At 47.9% G+C, this 15,854-nt stretch overlaps 2 protein-coding genes across 2 annotated transcripts in view; one reads left to right on the forward strand and one right to left on the reverse strand.

Moving 5' to 3' along the window:
- Positions 1–1,856: 1,856 nt before the first annotated feature.
- syt3 (synaptotagmin III) lies at positions 1,857–13,167 on the reverse strand. Its single transcript, XM_062484169.1, has 8 exons — positions 13,160–13,167; positions 12,210–12,336; positions 9,723–9,941; positions 8,781–8,901; positions 6,478–6,649; positions 5,131–5,260; positions 4,660–4,753; positions 1,857–3,174 (listed from the first exon to the last, which is right to left on the reverse strand). The coding sequence occupies exons 1-7, from the start codon at positions 13,165–13,167 to the stop codon at positions 4,664–4,666; spliced, it is 867 nt and encodes a 288-aa protein (XP_062340153.1). The 3' UTR covers positions 1,857–3,174; positions 4,660–4,663.
- A 2,098-nt stretch (positions 13,168–15,265) lies between these two features.
- Positions 15,266–15,854, forward strand: part of shank1 (SH3 and multiple ankyrin repeat domains 1) — a 32,563-nt gene continuing 31,974 nt past the window's right edge. Inside the window, 2 exon segments of the mRNA XM_062484185.1 lie at positions 15,266–15,316; positions 15,587–15,676. Coding sequence (XP_062340169.1) covers positions 15,266–15,316; positions 15,587–15,676 — 141 coding nt within the window.

Consider the following 15,854-nt stretch of genomic DNA (forward strand, 5'->3'; position numbering starts at 1 on the left):
TGGTCTCCCATGTCATCTTTGTCATGACATATTCTTTCTCATAGTTGTTCTGACTGAAACAATCATCCTGACTGACTGTCTCACTCCTGTTCAAATCAGCTTAACTCATAAAAAAGTAAACTTCTAAAGAAATCATATAAAAAATACAGTCAAAAATAAATAAAAACAGGAATACCAATTTAAGATACACAGCATAAACAATGTTACTCATCATCGTGGTTTTGATCACAGAGATAAACGATTGCTAGGTCTCCATTTTCATCATTAGTAGTATTAGTATCAAGTTCATTTTCAGGTTTTGCTTAAAGCATCATTTAGTTAATTTTCATTGCATCAAGTTGACATCATCCATGTTAATATAAGCATGCAAACACGTTTCCCAAAGTCCATTCAGAACTGCACTAACACTGAGAGAGGAACAGAGGAACCAGGAGATGAACAAGGAGGGAGGGAGGGGGAGAGGGAAGGAGGGAGGGAAGGGGAGAGGGGGATGGAGGGAGGGAGGGAGGGGGAGGGAGAAAGAAAGAGAGAGGGGGAGGGAGAGGGAAAGAGAGAGGGAGGGAGAAAAAGAGAGGGGGAGGGAGAGGGAAAGAGAGAGGGAGGGATGGGAAGGCAAGATGGAGGGCAAGGCTTTGGGTTTGTGTCTGGAAAAGAAATGGAGGGCCGAAGAGGCTGGGGGAAAGTTAGAAGCCGTCTGTGGGGAGAGAGCGGGAAAACAGGAGAGGAGAAAGAAAGGAAGAGGTGAAGGAAGGAGGAACGGGAGAGAACGAGGGCAGCGTTGTGAAGAGAGGAGGAACAGCAAGGGTGCTTTTTACACGACAAGCTCACATACACCCCCCGGTCTGCTGGCAGGGGCTTCTATAGCAGCCGAACAGGCCTGAGAATCAGGACTCCTACAGCAGCTGAACAGGCCAGGGAATCAGGACTGGGAGGGATCGCTACAGGCCTCAGGGGCCGATCGATCAATACCATATCTACTTATACGAGCAGATCAATGAAATCCTGGACTAACAAACAACATGGATTTCTTATGGGTGCGATACGGGATACACGGCTGCCTTGGCCGTATTCCCACCGAGCGTACTACCGGTACGTCTCCCCTTCCCTGGCCTGAATGCAACTGAATCCCTGTCTGAGCGTGTGAGAGGAGGATGAGGAGAGGCAGCGACAGTAATTCAGTATGGTTTTAGTATCCTGTGGTAGCTATTGTTTTACTGGGGTTACAGGATTGTGGTGGCAAATATATGCTGTTTGGCAGGGTATCTTCTGGAGCAGTAGACACGGTTCTGTAACCACGCACAAGGTCAGATAAACAGCTCTGGGAGGACGAGCTGGAGTTTAGGAGGTTGTCTTGTCTGGTTAGGAGAGTCAACCAACACGTCTGCCTCTCCATCTCCTTGTTGAAATGGACCTCAAAGGGACATAAAGTAGATGCAGTCATCTGTAAAAATGTACGCCTGCGGAACCTCTTCCTTGGTTTATGTTATCAAAACGTTTCCAACATTGTATTTTTCAACCGTCGTGCCGACTGATTTCTCCTCAGACATACAGTACACATTTATTGAAAGAAGTACACAACCAACACAATTAATTACATCAGGCAAGAGGTGACTGACCTCTGAGTCGAGAGACAACATAGACTGTAAGACCTAATGTCTATGAGAGACAAACCCCTCACATGAGGGAAAACCACACTTCCCAGCGAGTGCAATGGGTCCTACACAGGAATGGTTCCTCTAAGACACAGGACAGACGACACACTTAGTTCCAAGACGAGAGTTGGTCTGTCGATGCTGGGGAGGAGGATGAGGAGGAAGAGGAGACCACGGGAACATGTCACACACAGGGTCACCTGACACGGACACACAGGCAGACGCACACAGATACAAAACACACCCACAAACACGGAAATACACGGAAATAAAAAGCAACACAAATGCTTGTGTCCTTCTGAACTTATTGTCCTGTCAGAAACATGGATGGACATTTTTTTCTCTTTTCAAATCAAATAAATGTCTTTCGAAGAAAATAATTTAAATCCTGGAATGATAGAAAAATAACATGATGAAATCCTTTGATGTAGGATACATTTCCAGTGAATGCACTCGGAAAAGTGCAGGTCCATCCTAATCACAGCTCCCTGAAGGAGTCCTCTTTAGTGTGGCCAGATGGCAAGACTCCTTCCACACACACACAGGCGATCAAATTGTTCAGGCCTCCAAGACTCATCCTCAGTGAATAGTAAAAAACTGGCATGAGTAAAATTCTTTCTTGATGAGAATATATTACAGAAATCCACAAATAAATAAATAGAAAAATAAAAGCAAATGGATATTGATGAGTTCCATGGAGAGGGGGAATAAAAGGAGAGGTGGAGAGACACATTTCAAGGTTACCTAACATGCTTTGGCTAATGGGTCCATCCACTCATCTACCTCTCCTGACATCAATAATGACCTCCGATGGCTTCCCTCCTCTGCCAGGAGGAACCAGGAGGAACCAGGAGGAACCAGGAGGAACCAGGAGGAACCAGGAGGAACCAAGAGGAACCAGGAGGAACCAGTAAACCAAGACTTCAACAAGGAGAAGTATTGATCTAGACAGCCTGAACCAGGCTGGAGTCCCTGGAGACTGAAGTTTGTCCTGATGATGAAAACACGGAACACATGGAACACTTTTCCAGTACAGCACCCTACACCTCGTCACTACTGTTGAAACAGAAAATATCGACATGTATTTTTTTTTTTTTTTTTGTACAAGTGCAGGATAGTTTTTTGGCCCATTTTCAGTCTCTTATCTTTTTATTTGGTTTTTTGAAAGGAGAAATATACATTACATCTTATCTTCTGGATGAATTACCAGTAATTACCTGAACCACACACTAACTACAAACCTGTTTTGAGTGTTGTGTGTGTGTGTCCACTGTGTTATGTTTCTTATCTCATTACTGTACCTACTTTACTCCTAATGTGAATGACTTTGTATCTGTGTATGCTTGTGTATGTGTAGTGTAATATTATAAGTGGAGCTGGTGTCCAGCCTGTGGTCTGGGCCGTGGGCTCGGAGGAGGGTTTAGTAGCACGAGCAGTTGATGTGTCTCCGAGCCTTTCTCTCTCAGAATTATTCACATATGAGTGGAAAGAAATGAAGGTCTGGAACTGGACAGACAACGATCTGCAGAGAGGAGGAAGAGGGGAAGAGGTTTCACGAGAGAAACAGAGTGAAAGAGAAAGAGAGAGAGAGAGAAAGAAGGAAAGAGAGAGAAGGAGTGAGAGAGATGTATTTGTTCAATCATGTCTGGCTTTCGCAACAGTGATCATATTCACGCCAATAAAACATTACTGAAATTAGTTATTGAATTACATTTACATTTAGTCATTTAGCAGACGCTCTTATCCAGAGCGACTTACAGTAAGTACAGGGACATTCCCCCGAGGCAAGTAGGGTGAAGTGACTTGCCCAAGGACACAACGTCATTTGGCACGGCTGGGAATCGAACTGGCAACCTTCAGATTACTAGCCCAACTCCCTCACCGCTCAGCCATCTGACTCCCATTGAATTGAAAGAGAAAGAGAAAGAATGTGAGTGTCAGAGAGAGAGTGAGAGAGAGAGAGAGAGAAAGTGAGAGAGAGAGAGAGAATTAGAAAGAGAGAGTGAAAGAGACCGAAGAGTGAAATGTCAGCAGGAGAGGAGTAAGGATGTGTTAGGTAACCCTGACCCTACAACGTCCACATCAGGCAGATGTTGCTGGCTTGGAGCAGAGGCATCTACAGCCATCAGCTGAGCTGCAGAAAAAGTGACTTCCTGCTGGACACTCTGATACTGACTGGGATCATGGGATGATTTTCTTTCTTTTTTTTTGAGAGGAGGGTGTGCAATCTATTTTTACATTTCTCAACTGCTGCTCACTTATCGGACTAATTAGAAACGGCGTCATTTTCCAACAGTTTTTTTCCAAGTGTTTCGGCTTGACTAGGTCCATGTGATAATCACTTTCTCCCTTGCAGGTGTAGCAGCCGTAGTCACGCTGCTCGTCAGAGTCACTTCCTCCCGATCTTCCCCCTCGCTGGTACTCGAACTCAGGCCATGTGACTCGCCAGCGTGACTACTCACCAGCTACGCTTACAAAAAGCTAGCTTATTGCTGACGTGGGTGGACTGTATTTATACTTGAGGAGTTGAACCAGTTCACATTGGCTGCAGAAGTCAGCTAGAGGACTCGCAGCTCTCTGACTCACAAGCGTGACTATTTACCAGCAATGCTAACTAAAAGCTAGCTTATCACTGGCATGGCTGAAGGTGCTAGCTTATCACTGGCATGGCTGAAGGTGCTAGCTTATCACTGGCATGGCTGAAGGTGCTAGCTTATCGCTGGGGTGGGTGGAGGAGATGAGGAGAGGAGTCAGATGTCTGAGCGGTTAGGGAATCGGGCTATTAATTAGAAGGTTACCGGTTCGATTCCCGGCCGTGCCAATGACGTTGTGTCCTTGGGCAAGGCACTTCACCCTACTTGCCTCGGGGGGAATGTCCCTGTACTTACTGTAAGTCGCTCTGGATAAGATCGTCTGCTAAATGACTAAATGTAAAATGTAGGAGCTAGCTTCTCGCTGGGGTGGCTGAAGGAGTGAGTGTCTGGGCTGCTCTGACGGAGAGACTCACAGGTCTACTCTGAGTGAGGGCTGTCCACCACGATGTGGGGCTTGGGAGACGCATCCGGGGCAGTCTTCGACACGTACGTGTTCATGGTTTTCTCCTGGAAACAGAAAAGAAACGACGTTACCTAGGACACTGTGTTCACTGATTGAAGCGTACATACAATAACATATAACACACGAAAAACAAGACATATGATGGTAACTGATTGATATATTGATGGTAATAAATGAAGATCTGTTCATCTATTGGTGGGTGTTGATGCTAGATGGTGATGGTACCAAACCAATATGGAGGAAAACGGATCTAAACTGTCAAATGTTCATCTCTGTTATTGCTTACTGACCAAGCATGAACAAGCAAAAGGAATCTGCTGGTTGAGAGGACAATGATTGAACAGATCTGTAAAAGCAAACACACATAGAACCCCCCCCCCCACACACACACACACACACACACACACATACACTCCAGTACCTCTACAAGCTGATGCCAGTGCTCTATGGGCTTGCGGGGGTTGGCCAGCATGGCCGTCCAGTGTTCCCTCCCTGGACCCTCAGCATCACTGCCCACACGACACATCCCTATCACCTCGTTATGACCAATACTGAGGGAGGGAGGGCGGGAGGGAGGGGGATGGGGAGAGAAGGGGATGGGGAGAGAGAGGCAGGGGAGGGAGGGGCAGGGGAGGGAGGGAGAGGAGAGAGGGAGGGAGGGGGAGAGAGAGACAGTCAGGGCCAGCATAGAGATAGAGAGAGAGAGAGAGAGAGAGAGAGAGAGAGAGAGAGAGAGAGAGAGAGAGAGAGAGAGAGAGAGAGAGAGAGAGAGAGAGAGAGAGAGAGAGAGAGAGAGAGAGGTAGATATTGTCAGGTACAAGCAGAGAAGGCCTCATTTATCAACATTGGACACTGGGACAAAATAACAGCATCAGACCCAAGCAGTACAGCTGCAGCACACACACACACAGAACACATTCTAATGGTCTGCACACACACACATACACACACACTGCACACACACACACAGAACACACACACAGAGAACACATTCTAATGGTCTCATTCCTATAGGGAGAGCAGTAACCGACACAGTTTACATTTACACTCACTGCACACTGAACACACACACACTCACTGCACACTGAACACACACACACACACACTGCACACACACACACACACACACACACACCAAGAAGAAGCCAAGCTGTGACGTAGAAGTGGAGCCAGACAGAGAAACGGTGGCAGGGTTACACAGTGTCTCTCTACCAGACGCTGTTTCCATTAGTATTAACATAGTCATGTTTATTCATGACCAGCCCATCCTTATGTAAAACTGCAGGCCCACTGTAGTCTGAATCACAGGGCAGCAGACCAGCGCAGGACTGCACACCCAACAAACAACCACAGCAAACAACCACAGCAAATAACCACAGCAAACAACCATGTGCATGTTGGGAAAACACATTTGTAGCGGACACCAGTAACCTTGATGATGTGGCTGGTAATGAACAGCGATGCTGCTGTGCAGTCAACACATCAGTGATAAAAGCGTCATAATACAACATCCAATTCGCATTGTCATAGCTTGGTAAGTACATTAATGTAGCATTTTTCTAGCATTGGCATTAACACAAAAAAGGATTGTCGCAGCATGGTAAAAACTGTGAATTTAGCAGTGTCTAAAGATTTGAATTAACGTGAAAATGTTAGCATAATAGCCTGGTGTTAGCGTGCTAACAGCCTGGTGTTAGCGTGCTAACAGCCTGGTGTTAGCGTGCTAACAGCCTGGTGTTAGCGTGCTAACAGCCCTGCCTCTTCTCACCAGTCATAGTCCATCACTGCGATCAGGATGGAGACGCTCTCGATGTTCTCGTTGGGGATGTCGAAGACCAGGGCCTCGTTGTAGGTGGGGTTCAGCGTGTTCTTCTTTATGGAGGTCTTCCTCTTCTTCAGCCTGCGGCCGTCACAGACCAGGGAGGCCTTCACGTACGGATCTGAGAGAGGGAGAGAGAGAGGGAGAGAGGCATGTAGAGACAGAGAGAGAGATGTAGAGAGAGAGAGATGTACAGAGAGAGAGAGATGTAGAGAGAGACAGATGTAGAGAGAGAGAGATGTAGACAAAGAGAGATGTAGAGAGAGAAAGATGTAGAGACAGACAGATGTAGAGAGAGAGAGAGATGTAGAGAGAGAGATGTAGAGAGAGAGAGAGAGATGTAGAGAGAGATGTAAAGAGAGAGAGATGTAGACAGAGAGTGATGTAGAGAGAGAGAGATGTAGAGAGATGTAGAGAGAGATGTAGAGAGAGAGATGTAGAGAGAGAGAGAGATGTAGAGACAGAGAGATGTAGAGAGAGAGATGTAGAGAGAGAGAGATGTAGACAGAGAGTGATGTAGAGAGAGAGAGATGTAGAGAGAGAGAGATGTAGAGACAGACAGATGTAGAGAGAGAGAGAGAGATGTAGAGAGAGGCAGATGTAGAGAGAGAGAGATGTAGAGAGAGAGATGTAGAGAGAGAGAGAGAGATGTAGAGAGATGTAAAGAGAGAGAGAGATGTAGACAGAGAGTGATGTAGAGAGAGAGAGATGTAGAGAGATGTAGAGAGAGATGTAGAGAGAGAGAGATGTAGAGAGAGAGAGAGATGTAGAGACAGAGAGATGTAGAGAGAGAGATGTAGAGAGAGAGAGATGTAGAGAGAGAGAGAGATGTAGAGAGAGAGAGAGATGTAGAGAGAGAGAGAGAGAGAGATGTAGAGAGAGATGTAGAGAGAGAGAGAGATGTAGAGAGAGAGAGATGTAGAGAGAGAGAGAGATGTAGAGAGAGATGTAGACAGAGAGAGATGTAGACAGAGAGATTTAGAGAGAGATGTAGAGAGAGTGTGATGTAGAGAGAGAGAGAGAGAGAGATGTAGAGAGAGATGTAGAGAGAGAGATTTAGAGAGAGATGTAGAGAGAGTGTGATGTAGAGAGATAGAGATGTAGAGAGAGAGAGATGTAGAGACAGAGAGATGTAGAGAGAGAGAGATGTAGACAGAGAGTGATGTAGAGAGAGAGAGATGTAGAGAGAGAGAGAGATGTAGAGAGAGAGAGAGATGTAGAGAGAGAGAGATGTAGAGAGAGAGAGATGTAGAGAGAGATGTAGAGAGAGAGAGATGTAGACAGAGAGAGAGAGAGAGAGAGAGAGAGAGAGAGAGAGAGAGAGAGAGAGAGAGAGAGAGAGAGAGAGAGAGAGAGAGAGAGAGATGAGAGAGCACTCCTGGGAAAGCTATTAACAATGATGCTCACAGGATCTGTCTGTGTAACACATGAAAGGCATGCAAATCCAGTAACCTTGGCCAATCCGGATTAGGAAGGTAAAGGAAGGTGGATTCGCTATAAAGATCCATTCAGCTCCACGGGAGTAGAACATGTCTCAGAACTGACAACAGCACTGAGTGCAAACGGACAACTAAGATTTGATTTTACGGCGGATTTTAAGTATCTTTGAGCCGTTACACTCATAATCATTGATGTTATAATAACAGTGTGTCCTCATTATCATTTAAAATGCAATTTCTTCAAAGGTTGAGGTTCTATAGCTGGATCATCATGTCCTCACAGCAGATTCATAACTTGATTAGAAATGTGTTAATTAAATTATTTTACGCAACCAGTCCAGGCCATGAATCATACAAGGATATTATAGTTTTTTTTTTTAAACATTGATTATGCAGTTGAGCGTAAGGAGTGGGAAGTTTCAGGCTGTACATGATGTAATATTTGAGGCATAACGTAACGACACAGAACAATACATGTGTCTGGCTTTCTGTATGTTTCTAACACACCATGTTTGTCTTTCATGTCACAAGGTCCTTTCCTCTTAACAGGGAGTGCTACACTCTCCTTCACTGGTAAGTCGGGGGTCAGATGGCTGAGCGGTTAGGGAGTCGGGCTATTAATCAGAAGGTCGTTGGTTCAATTCCCGGCTGTGCCCAATGACGTTGTGTCCTTGGGCAAGGCACTTCACCCTACTTGCCTCGGGGGGAATGTCCCTGTACTTACTGTAAGTCGCTCTGGATAAGAGCGTCTGCTAAATGACTAAATGTAAATGTAAGTCTTCTCTATCCATGTTGCAAACACACAGTATTTACCTGAGAAGCCGGTGAGATCCATGGCTTTAAGGTTGGTGGCCTTGATGACGGTGGCAGTGAGTCTACCAGCGGTGGGGAGGTAACACAAGGAGAAGTTCAGCTCTCCAAGGTCTGCCTTCTCCTGCAGGACACACACACAGACACACAACACACACACACACAGGGGTCAGAGGTGTTGCTGGACAGGGACAGGGCAGGTGAGAGAGGTTCCTAACAGACCCCCATGTGACATGTGATCAGTGCTGCTCCTTCTGAGGCTGGTCTGAAGTGACAACCTAAATGGACGTTTAGACGAGGAGTCAAGTGTTGTCATTGTGAGTGAAACAGATGTCAATCAGTCAAACACCCCCGGAAGATGAACATGATAAATGGTGACACTTCAATTAGCTATTTTTATCCCCTCCCTTCTGCTAATCTGCCTGTGGTGGTGGTATTACTGTGGTGGTGGTGACACTCTGGTGGTTGTAACACTGTGGGGACATTAGAGAGCCAGTGTGGAGAGATGGTGGTGGCAGTAAGGGTGACATTGCAGGGACACTGAGCTGACTTTGATGTTGGGATGACATTATGGTGTCACTGTGGTGACATTGGTGTGCGTGTGCTGGTGTTGTGTGTTGCTAGGTGTGTTGCTAGGTATGTGTGTGTGTTGCTAGGTGTGTGTTGCTAGGTGTGTGTGTGTGTTGCTAGGTGTGTTGCTAGGTATGTGTGTGTGTTGCTAGGTGTGTGTTGCTAGGTGTGTGTGTTGCTAGCTGTGTGTGTGTGTGTTGCTAGGTGTGTTGCTAGGTATGTGTGTGTGTTGCTAGGTGTGTGTTGCTAGGTGTGTGTGTGTGTTGCTAGGTGTGTGTGTGTTGCTAGGTGTGTTGCTAGGTATGTGTGTGTGTTGCTAGGTGTGTGTTGCTAGGTGTGTGTGTGTGTGTTGCTAGGTGTGTGTGTGTGTCTCACCACGGTGCCCTCCACGATGTCCCTCCAGACAGGTTTCTCCCCGGTGCCCTCGCTGAAGTCCAGCAGGTTGTCCACCACCACCTGGCCAATCAGGTCGTGCCGGGAGAAGCGGTCAAAGTCGTACACGGAGAAGTGCAGCTTCCTGGAGTGCAGCTCCGCCAGGGGAACCCCAAACTGGAACGTCTCGTTAAACACCGGGTTCAGGGTCTTCCTGTGGACCTGGGGGTCAGAGGTCGTGGGGGTCAACGGGGTCAGTAGGGGAGTAGACTACACAGGAAGGACCATCCAGGCCAGGCCAGGCCAGGCCCTGTATAGAGACAGTCTCGGCCTGTCAGCGTTTGTCCACAGCACCAGTGCTCTAAAGCAGCGGTCTCAACCCTGGTCCTCAGGGCCCCCTGCCCTGCACGTTCTAGATGTTTCCCCCCAACACTCCTGATTACAATGCAGGGGGCCCTGGTGACCAGGGTTGAAGACCAGCCCTGATAACACCAGAGAGACAGGCCTGATAATGTCAGAGAGACAGGCCTGATAATGTCAGAGAGACAGCCCTGATAACACCAGAGAGACAGGCCTGATAATGTCAGAGAGACAGGCCTGATAATGTCAGAGAGACAGGCCTGATAATGACAGAGAGACAGGCCTGATAATGACAGAGAGACAGGCCTGATAATGTCAGAGAGACAGGCCTGATAATGTCAGAGAGACAGGCCTGATAATGTCAGAGAGACAGGCCTGATAATGTCAGAGAGACAGGCCTGATAATGTCAGAGAGACAGGCCTGATAATGTCAGAGAGACAGGCCTGATAACGACAGAGAGACAGGCCTGATAACACCAGAGAGACAGGCCTGATAATGACAGAGAGACAGGTCTGATAATGACAGAGAGACAGGCCTGATAATGACAGAGACAGGCCTGATAATGACAGAGAGACAGGTCTGATAATGTCAGAGAGACAGGCCTGATAATGTCAGAGAGACAGGCCTGATAATGACAGAGAGACAGGCCTGATAATGTCAGAGAGACAGGCCTGATAATGACAGAGAGACAAGCCTGATAATGTCAGAGAGACAGGCCTGATAATGTCAGAGAGACAGGCCTGATAATGTCAGAGAGACAGGCCTGATAATGACAGAGAGACAGGCCTGATAATGTCAGAGAGACAGGCCTGATAATGACAGAGAGACAGGCCTGATAATGTCAGAGAGACAGGCCTGATAACGACAGAGAGACAGGCCTGATAACGACAGAGAGACAGGCCTGATAACACCAGAGAGACAGGCCTGATAATGACAGAGAGACAGGCCTGATAATGACAGAGAGACAGGCCTGATAATGACAGAGAGACAGGCCTGATAATGACAGAGAGACAGGTCTGATAATGTCAGAGAGACAGGCCTGATAATGAAAGAGAGACAGGTCTGATAATGTCAGAGAGACAGGCCTGATAATGACAGAGAGACAGGCCTGATAATGTCAGAGAGACAGGCCTGATAATGACAGAGAGACAAGCCTGATAATGTCAGATAGACAGGCCTGATAATGACAGAGAGACAGGCCTGATCATGTCAGAGAGACAGGCCTGATAATGTCAGAGAGACAGGCCTGATAATGACAGAGAGACAGGCCTGATAATGACAGAGAGACAGGCCTGATAATGTCAGAGAGACAGGCCTGATAATGACAGAGACACAGGCCTGATAATGTCAGAGAGACAGGCCTGATAATGTCAGAGAGACAGGCCTGATAATGACAGAGACACAGGCCTGATAATGTCAGAGAGACAGGCCTGATAATGTCAGAGAGACAGGCCTGATAATGACAGAGAGACAGGCCTGATAATGTCAGAGAGACATGCCTGATAATGTCAGAGAGACAGGCCTGATAATGTCAGAGAGACAGGCCTGATAATGACAGAGAGACAGGCCTGATAATGACAGAGAGACAGGCCTGATAATGTCAGAGAGACAGGCCTGATAATGACAGAGAGACAGGCCTGATAATGTCAGAGAGACAGGCCTGATAATGACAGAGAGACAAGCCTGATAATGTCAGAGAGACAGGCCTGATAATGTCAGAGAGACAGGCCTGATAATGTCAGAGAGACAGGCCTGATAATGTCAGAGAGACAGGCCTGATAATGACAGAGAGACAGGCCTGATAATGTCAGAGAGACAGGCCTGATAATGTCAGAGAGACAGGCCTGATAATGACAGAGACACAGGCCTGATAATGTCAGAGAGACAGGCCTGATAATGTCAGAGAGACAGGCCTGATAATGACAGAGAGACAGGCCTGATAATGTCAGAGAGACAGGCCTGATAATGACAGAGAGACAGGCCTGATAATGACAGAGAGACAGGCCTGATAATGACAGAGAGACAGGCCTGATAATGTCAGAGAGACAGGCCTGATAATGTCAGAGAGACAGGCCTGATAATGACAGAGAGACAGGCCTGATAATGACAGAGAGACAGGCTCCTGGTACCTTGGTCTGGAACTTTTTCTTCCTGTCTGGCAGCAGGTAGATCTTCACGTAGGGGTCAGAGAAGCCGTTGGCATCTTTGGCTGGCAGGTCCAGAGCCTTCAGAATCTTCACCACCAGCTGCTCCGTACTGGGGGGGAGGGGTTTAAGGAGGGGAGGAGGTGGGGAGGAGGAGGTGGAGGGGGTAGGAGGAGGGGGGCAGGAAGAGGAGAGGAGTGGGGGGGGGGAGGTGGAGGGGGGCAGGAAGAGGAGAGGAGTGGGGGGGGAGGTGGAGGGGGGCAGGAAGAGGAGAGGAGTGGGGGGAGGTGGAGGGGGCAGGAGGAGGGGAGGAGTGGGGGGGGAACAAAACCTCTAGTTAAAAAAAACTTTTTCCTGTGAGTGTGTGTAGTGTGTGTGAGGGTGTGTGTGTGGTGTCAGTAGCCAGGCTCCAGTGGGGTCTCAGTGCTGTGCAGAGTGTGATGTGTCTGTGTGGGTTTAGACCAGGTCCCCCTGGACACAGAGATCAGCTGACCCAGTTCTAATCATCAACACACTTTGTTATAGTGGGTTTGGGTCATGAACAGCTGGAACACTGAGAAGAGACGTGGGCACATTACCCACTCAGCACACACACATTACCCACTTACAACACACACCACACACACACACACCACACCGGGCAACACACACACACACATTACCCACTCAACACACACCACACACACACACACACCACACCGGGCAACACACACACACACACATTACCCACTCAACACACACCACACACACACACACCACACCGGGCAACACACACACACCACCAACACACACATTTTCCTGTGGTCCGCCCTCCCCCAATGTGGTGGTGTGTCTAAAGGTTTCTAAACATTTTAATTAAAGATGGGGAGACGGCTCACAGGCCTTTAATCAGACCTCGGTTAGAACACGTCTCCCCTCGCTAACGAGTGTGTCACCACTTCATTAGGGCCGCTAGGAGCACAGCATGAACTCTGGAGGCGGGACAGCAACAGGGCCACGGCCAATAGGTCGTCTCACAAACATGCCAATTATTTGTATTGCCCAATCAGGTATGAAATCAGCTTGTCGACGACACAATTACCTTATGCCCAATCAGGAAATGTGCTAATCACAAGTTCACATCTAATTACGGGCATCAGATAAACATACCAGTAATGCAATCACATCAAATTGGTGAAATGACAAACATGGCAATTTGAAAATCACGAAATTATATCCCGCTACTAAACTGGAAAATATACTTTAATTAGGACAAACCTGTCCAATTAGCATGTAAAACATCAGTCTAATGACTGATAGAGTTGATTGTCGTTGTTCAGAGCTGTGGTGAGCGTTAGGGGCAGGCACAGCCGGTTTGCTGTGGTGAGCGTTAGGGCAGGCACAGCCGGTTTGCTGTGGTGAGCGTTAGGGCAGGCACAGCCGGTTTACTGTGGTGAGCGTTAGGGCAGGCCACAGCCGGTTTACTGTGGTGAGCGTTAGGGCAGGCACAGCCGGTTTACTGTGGTGAGCGTTAGGGCAGGCACAGCGGTTTACTGTGGTGAGCGTTAGGGCAGGCACAGCCGGTTTACTGTGGTGAGCGTTAGGGCAGCACAGCCGGTTTACTGTGGTGAGCGTTAGGGCAGGCACAGTCGGTTTACTGTGTGTGAGCGTTAGGGCAGGCACAGTCGGTTTACTGTGGTGAGCGTTAGGGCAGGCACAGTCGGTTTACTGTGGTGAGCGTTAGGGCAGGCACAGTCGGTTTACTGGTGTCATTTAGAACGACAGGTGATTTGTGTTGTGTTGAGAACAAGTCACTTCTGCAGAGTGCTTCACTACATCGCTGGAGCTCCTATATTCGAACATCTGCCATTTGGGTCTCGAAACAAACCCAGTAACAAAAGACAAGCTTTTTACCCGAGTCCCTGTAGCACTGCAGAAGATACCCATTACTTCTCCAGCCAGGATAAATTCGCTGAAATGTATTCCACACAGACAATTCTGAAAAACCAGCTGCTATTCCCCTGGTGCAAATGTGTCAACTTGTTACAGCACTGTCAACACAAAGGCTGCTGTGAAGGAGGCAGGCTGGCAGACTGGCAGGCTGGCAGACTGGGACCTGGCTGATGTCTTCCATGAGCTCTGTGGTGCTGCTACACAAAGATACCTCACAAGTGAATGTGGTTTGGGTCATTAACACGGTGAGGAAACAGGTGACACACCTAGATCTCTTTCTGTCTTCCTTCCCCCTCTCTCTCTCTCTCTCTCTCTCCTCTCTCTCTCTCTCTCTCTCTCTCTCTCTCATCTCTCTCTCTCTCTCTCTCTCTCTCTCTCTCTCTCTCTTTCTCCCCCCTCCATTGACGCTGCCCTGTCTGTATCTCAGCTGGTCATCACAAGGTCACAGGAAGGTGTCTTAGTGACGCCAGGGATTCTGTGAGAAAGCAGGAAATGCTCCTTGGAACTAAATGGAAATTTAACAAAAGTGAAGATACATGGAGCATTCCTCCTCCTCCCATCTCTCTCCCCTCTCCTCTCCTCTCCTCCCATCTCTCTCCCTCTCCTCTCCCCCTCCTCCCATCTCTCTCTCTCTCCTCTCCTCTCCTCCCATCTCTCTCCCTCTCCTCTCCCCCTCCTCCCATCTCTCTCCCTCTCCTCTCCTCCATCTCTCTCCCTCTCCTCTCCTCTCCTCCCATCTCTCTCCCCTCTCCTCTCCTCCTCCTCCCATCTCTCTCCCTCTCCTCTCCCCCTCCTCCCATCTCTCTCCCTCTCCTCTCCCCCTCCTCCCTCCATCTCTCTCTCCCTCTCCTCTCCTCCCATCTCTCTCCCTCTCCTCTCCTCCCATCTCTCTCCCTCTCCTCTCCTCCTCCTCCCATCTCTCTCCCTCTCCTCTCCTCCCATCTCTCTTTATCTAATTCTATCTCAGTGTAATTGGAGCTCTAACACAGCTTGGTGTTATTGCGTGTTGAGAGGGTCTGCTGTTTAAAGTAGTTCAACATATATAATTCATGTCTAAAATGGCCTCTCAATCTCTTGTTTTTCAAACGTCAGCTCTTTCTGTCATTGTGATGTTGCTGTGCATGAAAACAGAGACCTTGTCAGAAGCACAGCTGGACTGGGTGAACTGCCTGGGTTTCTGCACTCCCCCTCCTATCCCCCCCCTCCCCCCCTCTCTTCTCACCCCCCCCCTGTCTCCTGAGGAGGCCACGCCCACCATCAACATAAAAAACACAGTTCCTGCCACACACAAAAGAACCCCACAAAGGTCTCTGTCACACACACACGTAACAATAAATTACTAAATCACAGTCATTACTCCTCCCATGTCCCTCTGAACAATCAATTCTGCACGCTGAACAAACATCCCTGTGATCCCCCTGTGATTACAGAATATCCTGGGCCACCAGCCTCTGGCCTCCACAGAGAGACGTGTTATTACCACTGGCTCTGCGAAGAAGCCGGACTTCCTATGTGCTTATGTTAATCACAATCAGCTATTACCTTATTATCAGTTCATATGTTTTATTATCCCTTCATTCAGCATGCATGTGTTTCTGCTGTAACTTACTGTGGTCTGATAACAGATGTAGGATCCTCCTGCCTATAATAACAAACACCTATTGGCTGTGTGTTATTCTGGTTGTTCTCTATAATTAA

Source organism: Osmerus eperlanus, chromosome 2 (genome assembly GCF_963692335.1).
Source record: "Osmerus eperlanus chromosome 2, fOsmEpe2.1, whole genome shotgun sequence".
NCBI lineage: Eukaryota > Metazoa > Chordata > Actinopteri > Osmeriformes > Osmeridae > Osmerus > Osmerus eperlanus.

Bases quoted from the DNA above. Each gene is read 5' to 3' on its own strand.
- syt3 (XM_062484169.1), bottom strand. The intron at 8,902-9,722 runs GTGAGACACACA...TGTGTCCTGCAG, and splicing joins ACATCGTGGAGGGCACCGTG to GAGAAGGCAGACCTTGGAGA. The intron at 4,754-5,130 runs GTACTGGAGTGT...TTCTGTTTCCAG, and splicing joins ACTGGCATCAGCTTGTAGAG to GAGAAAACCATGAACACGTA.